This window comes from Clavelina lepadiformis, chromosome 2 (genome assembly GCF_947623445.1).
Source record: "Clavelina lepadiformis chromosome 2, kaClaLepa1.1, whole genome shotgun sequence".
NCBI classification, from domain to species: domain Eukaryota; kingdom Metazoa; phylum Chordata; class Ascidiacea; order Aplousobranchia; family Clavelinidae; genus Clavelina; species Clavelina lepadiformis.
Window position 1 is genome coordinate 905,540 of NC_135241.1, and position 9,441 is coordinate 914,980.

The following is a 9,441-nucleotide window of genomic DNA, read 5'->3' on the forward strand; positions in this document are numbered from 1 at the left end:
AAACATTACTTATAAGTACATCAGCAATATACTGACATTATTATCAGATCTGCACAAAAATTTCTTCAGGAATTCTCGTGTCTTTTCATTGGGAACTGACACTCACTCTGACCTCTCACCTCTGACCTCACTCAACTGACACTCACTCTGACCTCACTCAACTGACACTTTAAATGACACTCAGCAAGGTATGCAGCGTTTTGATTGGCGAGAGACTAAGAGATTGAGTGAGGTCAAAATACTTGAGAGACAGACAATACAAAGTCTTTGCGATACTTTGTGTGCGGTCCAGCAGTTTATTGAAACAGATAACCCCATTAGGGCAACTTTTATCTTTGATTAAAATACATTAAACTATTAGTCCAGGTTCGAGCTGTTTTCATGGTGATTGCGTTTTTTTTTTGTTTTTTTTCTTCATTTTGCTGAGCAACAATCTGAGTAAATTTGAAGTCGTTTGAAACATTTTAAAGAGCTGACAATTGATTTTAATAAGGTTTATGCTTTAAGTTTGCTCGTTGTTTTATTTGTGACCACGTCAGTTTTCAACAATGAAGTGCCGCAAGTTGTCACTGTGACGTAATGTGCCTGCTGTTACGACAGCTTCCTTCTGCAAGGGAAGTTGGATCTGACCGACTTTTTTGATCGTGCACTCAGTCGCTTCTTTTGCATCGACTTTCTCACGCAACATGCACAATCGCTTTCTCACTTTATTTACGACCTTTGTGGTACTACGGTAGTTTTGCTCGATTTTTGATCTTTTTACATATTGTGATGTAATTTTATCAAAAATGATTATTTTTGTCAGCCGATCGCAAAGCTAAATCTTCTGTAATAACAACGTTATTAATAATACCGAGAATTGGCATAAATGTTCGAATGTGTTTGCTGATAGCATAATGAGTCAACTGTTTAAAGTGTATAAATGGAGGAACAAGTAGATGACACTATGCAATATGATTCAACGACAAATTTCCTTTAACTTTCTCCTACAGGTGTCAAAATTTTGATAACATCACAAAAATCAAATATTTAGCATAAAACGCGCTGTATGAGGAACTGGGTAGAAATAAAGAATTGCGATACATTTTTGATGCTAAACTTCACAAAATCCACATCCACTGCTGAGTAAATATATATCAGTGCATTTGAAATTTATTCCGCAGTGCGCAAAATCGTGTAAAACTTATTTGTCTAATGCACAATTATCTAAGACTAATACGGAAGGCTTTTTGCGAATTGCCGACAGTTATCGTTTTCAGCAAAGAAAACGTGAGATTGTTGTTTGAGAAACTCAGCAGATGTTGTCGAAAACACAAAACTTCCGTCTTCACCTCTTCAAAATTTCAGTTTTCGTGATTTGGATCACGGAAAAAATAGACATCGCTAAAGCATGCAGAGGTCGGGCCGCAATCGGATGAAGAGTCATAGCTCGAGACGACGAACTCGGCAACTTTTCAGGAAATAAGTTCACCTCTATCCCAGGATGGCGGATGTCTTTTGTTTGTGTATTCGCCTGGATTGAAGCGGCTTTGCAAAGGCAAAGATATTGTTTGCGGTTAAGCTTCTAGGTAGTCAGGATTTCTTAGCCAGTACGTTTAGAAACCATTATGAAAAGAAATTTCCGATTCAAAATTTAACAAAATTTGTAATTTATTCAAAACTTTCTTTACAGATTTGCAAATTTTGAAATTTACTCGGTCGTTTATTATTTCTGCAGCATAGTTCGTTATAATGGCTACAGAAACTAAGAAAGGTACGAAGGAAAGAAATATTTACATAAAAATAGTGAAAAAGAATCGTTGAAAACGATTTATTTATAAACTGGAATTTGAACTCTATAATGTTTATAAACTTCTGCAAACGCAACGCACGAAAAGCCACCAACAGCTCGCAGAAATTCTTGTACTTAAAAAGTCATATTTTAATCATTCATATGGTATAACGAAAAGGTTGTTAAATTGCCTTTTAATTTCTCTAGATCTCTTGCCCACTCCGGAGACTAAACCGGGTTGCAGTGGAAAATTCAACCCGTACAAGGAAGTTGTAATTATGGGCGTGAGCTTCATGTTGATCTACTGCTGCTATGGAAGTGAGTCATTTTGCTTATTTGCCGCTTGGTATCAATTTTTTCGATTTTGAAACTTTTTTTGAAATAGATTTTTTTAAATCAAGTTTAAATAGCATAAAACCAGAGGTTTCCAACATTTTTGCTGGCCGTATTTTTGTTGCGTTGGTGGATTCTTTGGTCCTCTTAAAATAGCAATTTTTACTAGCTTGAACTTTGTACCCCTTGAAATCTAATCAATATCCCAGATTGGGAACTTGTGGCCTCTGCCGATGAATGTCTGCGATACCGTAACTATTTAACCTTTCACCTTTCCTTACGAAGGTGTGGTTGGTCTTCAAAGTACCATCAACATCAAAGGGGGTCTGGGTACAACCAGTTTGATGGTCATCTCCATCATTTCTGCCGTCTCCAGCCTCACGTTAGTTCCCTTTATCATCGATTTTCTCGGAGCAAAAACTGCTCTCATGATTGGTGAAGCGGGAAGTGTGCTCTTCATAACCGCCAACTTCTATGCACGTGAGTGTGTTCTTCCTTTCTTCCTTTGCTCACTCAGTTATCATTTAAAGCATATAAATTAACTTGGGTTATTCATCATAAACTTATTTCAATAGTTTTGTTTGCTAGAATAAATAATTTAAAACTTAAAATGCCCTTAGGCTGGTACACATTGATGCCTGCCGCTGTCATTGACGGTTTCGTGGACGGAGCCATATGGCCTGGTTCTGGTATGTACATTACTTGGTTGGGAACAAAAGCTTTCAGAAGGTTCAAAAATCGACACCCTGACAAGGAGATCACTAAAGAATCATTTCTTTCCCGCTACTTTGGCTACTTTTACACGTTCATGTTTTGTGGCGACGTGAGTGCTAATTCATGCACTTCCGAATAATTGCTTGGTTTAGAATCGTTTGCGCGCACTTGGTTGATATTTTTATTTCAACTTTATTCGATTTGTCATCATTTGTTTTAGCTGCTTACGTCTGGTTTGACCACCCTCAGCCTCATGGCCTTCACCAATCAGGGGCCACCAGCAGAGATGAGTTCAAACCAGACTCAACCGGAACTTGAAACCATGCCAGTAAATGAAAGCGATGCCATGGAACAAAGCATGTTTGGTGACATCAGCCAATGTGGCGCCAACGAGTGCCAGGTAAGATAAATCATAGGAACCAAAAGACTAACGACAACCAAACTGAAGTTTGTAAAGCCAAAAAAAGTTTCTAATACAGAAAAGAAAAGTTTCAAGCTGGGCTTTTTTGAACTTCCGGTGAAATTAAACGTTTAAAAATGTCTTTTATTGCAGAGTAATTTCATGTCTGCCAACCTGACAGATGAAGATTTGGAAATGTACATACCAAGCAAGAACAGCCTCTACCTCTTGTGCGGGCTCGGTATGGCTTTTGGCCTCACCGCAATCGCAATCCAGTTTTTCTGCTTACCACCAGCCCCGAGTAGATACGAACAAGAACGAAAAGCAAAAAAAGCTCTCAAACTGGAATGTAATTTAATTTGTTCTAATTTACAGAAATTTTCAGAAAAAACTGGTCTGAGAAACTTGTACGAAAAAATCATAAAATTTAGAAACCAAGTTGTATTATTTCACTGTAAAATGTAAAGTATGCGTAAAATCACCACAAAAACGCTTATAAACCTTTAAAAAGGATGAGTTTTTTTCAATGCTATTGATTTCCATTTGCTCCAGATAACGGAGCTACAGACCGACATGAAACTAAATTGGATGATGGGAAGGAAGAGAACGATGAAGAGAATGATGACAACAAAGTGGCAAACGTCAGAAAGGAAATGCGCATGTTATTACGTCATTTTGTCTCTCCCCTAAATCTTTTGGTCATTCCCTTTCTTTTTTACTGCGGCCTCTACATTGGCTTTCAGCTCACTGAGTACCCTAGAGCTTTTGTCTCTTGCGTCAATGGTGTCGAACAGGTACGAAGTTTGATTTGATTGGACAAAAGAAAAAGCGGGAAACAGCGTATTTGTATTTAATTATGCTGTATGATGGTGACGCCAGTTTTTTGTTTTGTCCAGGTTGGTATCGCTTATGTGGTCTTGAGTGTATCAGGTGTGAGCACATCAGTGCTGTGTTCTCAGCTTATACCCAAGATTGGCTTGCGTCGCTTCCTCATCATCGTCTTCTTCGTCCACCTTACCATCTACCTAGTATGCCGATTTTGGGTTCCGACTGTGGACACCAAGTGGGCATCATACGTCATTGCTGTCATTATCGGAATAGGGGGATCCTCCATATTTAATACCATGCCACGTAAGCGAATCACATTATGAATCAACAATCGCAATCAAAACTACTCGTATAAGGTCGATCCCAAATCAATTACTTTTGTAACTGAAGAATAATGTAATGACTGTGACTGTAGATAGTTTCTAACCAATACTTTTTACCCAACCATGCAGTGGTCACAAACCGATTTTTCGAAGATAGTCTGGCGGCCGCCTTTGGGACACAGAATTGCTTCATGGCTTTTGGTTACGCCTTCTCCACCGGCTGGAGTTTGGGAGTTTGTGTTTACGCCAAGATCTACCTTCTGCTTGGGTTCCTCATTCTTGCCTTTGTTTGCCTGATCGGAGCTGAGCTCCTCCGCGATAGAAAGCTAAAACAGAAGAAGGAAGAGGAAGAAAAGAATGACATCGCGTAAAAGAAGCGACCGCTGTTCCGCGTGCTTAAGATATAGTCGGTCTTTGTAATAAAAAGAAATTGTCTTGTTTTTCCCCGAAAGTGTTGTCCCATTACTGAGTAAAAAAAGCAACAATCGTAACAATTCTGAATTTATTGTTATCCATGTACAGTCTGTTTGCCTTGTGTCCACCTTGTACAATTATAAATATGCGTGTTTCCGTTACTTCCACAGCTTAGTTGTTCCAACAATCATTTGAAATTGAATTTGTAGATAGTTGTAGCGTAATTCTTTGTAAGCGAACTATACTATGTATGAACTGTAAGCGCATGTAAAAAGAAATACAGCATATACCGGAGTGTATGAGCGATGCGTCAAGTGATAGCAAAAAACTTATCAAACCAAACTTGTAGACTTTCTTTTGCTGGATAATGGTAAAAACGATAAAGGTAAAAATTGAATTTTGATATCCATATGAAACAAGAGATATATTTCTACATTTGTAGGCCTGAGCCAAGAATTTTCTTTGGCAAAAAATTCAGTGTCAGTTATGGCAGTTGAAAATTGTTTTTTTTTAATTACGTCAAGCTTTATTTAAATGAAACAGAAACAAATTTTTGTTGGGACAAATTTAAATTATGAAGTTATTTCGATTGTGCGAGTACTACATTTTTGCTTCCCTTGAGCAGTTTATATATAGTGAATAATAATAGTGAAAAATAAAAGATACAAGATTTCTATAGCTAGAATATGCCAACAGGTGTATCCCCTACTTACATAATAATTTATGATCCATCAAACCATGATCAAACCAACCTTCAGGGACCTTATTTTTTCCTGTTTGAGTGTTTACTCCAGCCAGTGGGTGTGGCTTTTAATAACCAATCGGTGAAAGATGTTTAAAAGTTGAAGGGGTGACTGGGTTAATCATTAGCTGCGGATGGAAACAATCAAGAAAATATGTTATGAATAATTGCTTTTATGCACATTGAAGTTAACCTTTGCAGTGATCAGGTCGTTTACAGATTAGATTCGGTCGTTTAGGGCTAGGCTCGCTTGGTGCACATTTTGGTGTTGCACACACTAGAGCTAAAAGCTGAACGAAGCCCGCCATGTCTGATGTGTAGTCTGGCAACAAGGTAAGAATAAGAAATGTTTCGGACCTAATGCAAAAGTGCACAACCAGCTGACGTCACAATTAGAGTGGTTAGGGTCTAGTGTACCGTACAAATACATCCTGTGGTTGTGCAGTTTTGCATTGAACCTGAATTTTCAGTTTTGGAAATTAAAACTTTTCTTACTTGCAGGTTGCAACCAATTAGGCCTATCTATTAACAGTTAATAGCCGTTTTAATTTATTTCTACTGTTATCAAGAAATTTAACGGAGGTTATTTTGTTGGTTACCATAATGTCTTCTGTGAAGAATCCACTAATACTTCGACAGGTACTTGGGAAAATTACTGGCTAGCCAGTCTGGAAAGCATGGCATTTTTTAACAAAACCTCGGGGGCGCAGGACATACAAAGCAGGGCACCTGGCACAAAATGGTGCATTTTTTAGCCGACACTAAACACTCACCTGAACAAATGTGTGATCTCTTTCTCGGAAACACTCGTATGAACGAAGCGAAGTCTCGAGGGTACAGGTGCCATGCTTCCCACTATGACTGACTAGTTTAAAATATTACAAATTCAGCGTGAATACATGATTGTTTATATGTTTGAAGATCAGTTTGTAAGAGGTTATTAAACTACCTATTACAGGCTATAACCGGTATTACAGGCCTATTACCATGTAGATGTCAATTTGGAAATTTTAGACATATTGTAATAATAAGCTGATGTTTACCCTTAGTTATTCCACAAGGAAACTTCAACCTACACTTATCTCCTGGCTTGCGGAAACACGAAAGAAGCAGTTCTAATCGATCCTGTTCTGGATTGTGTATGTCCATGTCAATAATGGTGAACGTAGCTACTAGCCTGTATGTTGTAACTCAGGGATGGCTGAGTTTACGTGGTGCAGAAGCCTCATTTGAAAAATCATAAATAAATGCTCGAGAGCCAGAAATATTAACATAAAAACAATAAACTTAAAAGCAACCATTTTGGAGTTTTGGAGAATGTTTGTATGTTGATATGATTGCGGCTTTTTCATGTGTGCAAACCTAAAATTAAAATTACAAAAATTCTTTAATTGACCCCTTTTAATTCCCCAACAGTTTTATGAAATTGTTTAGGGATTCAGGGATCTTTAGGGATCTGGGATTTTATTTAAAAACATTCCTTACCCTGATTTAAATGCAAACAGCCAAATCTCCACGAGTAAAGTCAAGTCACGGTTTAGCCACCCTTGTTACATAGTTGAGCTAAAAGCAGTAACTATGATGTTGATGTATGTTGCACTGTGAATTACTTTTCAGTGATTTCCAATGCTTGCATGATTTTTATTGTCAGGTTGAAAGAGATTTGAAGCTGCTTCAGGAACTGGGTGTACATCTCGTATACGGAAGTATGGAATTTTGCTTGATGTATTGTTCAATAATGAAGGTTGCATGGTGTAAGGTTGTTTCGACCAGGATCTTTTTAAGATTCTGTTTATCTTTAAGTTCTTCTTAAACAAAGGCTTTTGTGTAGTCACTGCAGTGTAATATGGTTCGATTATTATCAAAAGCGATATGATATGGTTGGAGTATGTACTGTGCTGGTGGGCCAGCATAGCTAGAAGTAATTGTGTAAAAACTTTGCTAAAATTTAGCTTGAAATAATGGGTCAGGTTTTTATCTGGTCATGAAGAATTGGCAAAACTTGAGGGAACCAACCTCATGATAAATCATATGATTGTAATATTTACATTATTCTTTTATGACTTAGTGAACACTCACGTGCACGCTGATCACATCACGGGAACAGGAAAGTTAAAGGAAGCACTTCCCGATTGTAAGTCAGTACTCGGAAGCAAAAGTGGTGCGCGAGCTGATGTCTATGTGGCTCAAGACGAAAATGTGAAATTTGGCAATTTGGTTGGTGCTTGTAAGCAAATCACAAGTAATAGTAATCAACGAGTGATTTCTATTCGATGTTGGTCTGTGTTAGATTTTTATGCTGGACTGTTTCTTGTAACAGGCATTGGAATGCCGAAGTACACCAGGGCACACAAATGGGTGCACAACTTACGTGCTTCATGAGCATGAAATGGCTTTCACGGGAGATGCACTGCTCATACGTGGATGTGGGAGAACTGATTTTCAGCAAGGTAAAAGCATTGTTGTGTCAATAACCCTGATTGTTTCGTGATAGAGGATGCATTGACAAATGATGGGCTTTCACCTACTTATTATGAAAAGCTTATCTCAAAATTAAAAATTTATCACCCGACTGACAGTGGAACATTTTAACCTGACTTCTTGCAGGATCGCCATCAGTTCTTTTTGAGTCTGTACATTCCCAAATTTTTTCGCTTCCGAAACATTACAAGCTCTATCCTGCCCATGACTACAAAGGTGTGATATTTCATATAATTCTTTTGTTGTTGTTTTCGTCGACGTAGCATTTCTTTTTTCCAGGTTTCAGTGTAACCACAGTGGAAGAGGAGTTGACTCACAACACCAGGCTGACAAAAACGAAGGAAGAATTTATCAAGATAATGGACAACCTGAACCTACCTTACCCTAAACGCTTAGGCAAGTTCTGCAAAATCACTTCTAGTAGAGAGATTTAAATTTCTGTACCATGCTGCTCGGATTTTAAGGTTTCCTGGACTTAGTTGATTGAAATAAAACCCATTTGTGACATCACAACAAGTAATTCCTCCTCTCTTATGACGTTGCTCAATCTGGTATGTTATTTTCAGATGAGTCACTTCCTGCTAATTTAATGTGTGGAGTCACCGACCCAGTCCCATCATAATCACTTTGTCTTGTCAAAAGGTCACTTCACATGTAAATAGTCACGAACGTATCTTCCCGCTGTGTTCCATTTCATCAAGCGACAACAAACAGAACCTTTGTCGTCATTATTTTGTCTATTCGTTTTAGAACACATCACATTTCAGATTTATCTGAAATTTATTTATTTGATACAAAATGTTTCTTTGCAGTCGCTTGATTAAAAGTTGTATTCTCACTTTGAGCAGAAATATTTCTCCTTTTTCCGTTTATTAACTTCGCCTTCTGACTTACCATTTTCGTAATGAATTTTCAGAATATTTTTGTTTTATCAACTAAGCGGTAATTGTTCCTTTTCGTGCACTTCAACTTGAGATGCACATCAACTCCATCACTCAGATTGCTTTTTACAACCTCATTTACGTTGCACTTCACGTTGTATCATTGCACGAGCTTTTGGTCTGTTTTTAATTCAGTTTGTGAACGCACGCAAAACATGGCCCCTGGTTTATTGTAAGTCCCAGTTTGTGGACACTGAAAGGCATTGATGAGCGACATGTTGATGTTTCTGGCTCCCTTGAAACACAGACAAGCGCTTAGGAGTGAAAAGCACAGGCGTAAGTCATTTCCTTGAAGGTTCTCTCGCCATTCGCCAAAAAGTAGTCAGCCTACTATGTATGTGACAACATGGTATGAACGAAGCTTGCTGCTGTTTAGTGCTTCAGGTAAAAAGTTCCAAATTTAGGTAATACAAAACACAAATAAAAGACTTACGTGTCTATGGTAGCGGTGTCCAAATTTTTTGAGCGGAAATCTGAGTTTGATGAACATCTCC

General features: G+C 38.0%; 2 protein-coding genes across 3 annotated transcripts; both read left to right on the forward strand.

Annotated features, from left to right (window-relative positions):
- Positions 1-1,549: 1,549 nt before the first annotated feature.
- Positions 1,550-5,082, forward strand: LOC143447225 (protein unc-93 homolog A-like). 2 transcript variants are annotated; one of them, XM_076947216.1, is made up of 10 exons: positions 1,550-1,568; positions 1,673-1,753; positions 1,979-2,089; positions 2,390-2,584; positions 2,725-2,927; positions 3,039-3,218; positions 3,372-3,567; positions 3,771-4,012; positions 4,115-4,349; positions 4,499-5,082. In XM_076947216.1, exons 2-10 carry the CDS (start codon positions 1,732-1,734, stop codon positions 4,738-4,740), a joined length of 1,626 nt encoding a protein of 541 aa, XP_076803331.1. In that variant the 5' UTR covers positions 1,550-1,568; positions 1,673-1,731; the 3' UTR covers positions 4,741-5,082. The 2 variants fall into 2 exon arrangements, with proteins under 2 accessions (XP_076803331.1, XP_076803329.1); XM_076947214.1 differs by lacking the exon at positions 1,550-1,568 and having other exon boundaries at positions 1,583-1,753.
- Positions 5,083-5,891: 809 nt separating this feature from the next.
- On the forward strand, positions 5,892-9,105 carry LOC143447227 (persulfide dioxygenase ETHE1, mitochondrial-like). The gene is made up of 8 exons (XM_076947218.1): positions 5,892-6,164; positions 6,575-6,664; positions 7,177-7,231; positions 7,594-7,742; positions 7,846-7,975; positions 8,133-8,222; positions 8,286-8,402; positions 8,573-9,105. Exons 1-8 carry the CDS (start codon positions 6,129-6,131, stop codon positions 8,626-8,628), a joined length of 723 nt encoding a protein of 240 aa, XP_076803333.1. The 5' UTR covers positions 5,892-6,128; the 3' UTR covers positions 8,629-9,105.
- The last annotated feature ends 336 nt before the right edge of the window (positions 9,106-9,441 follow it).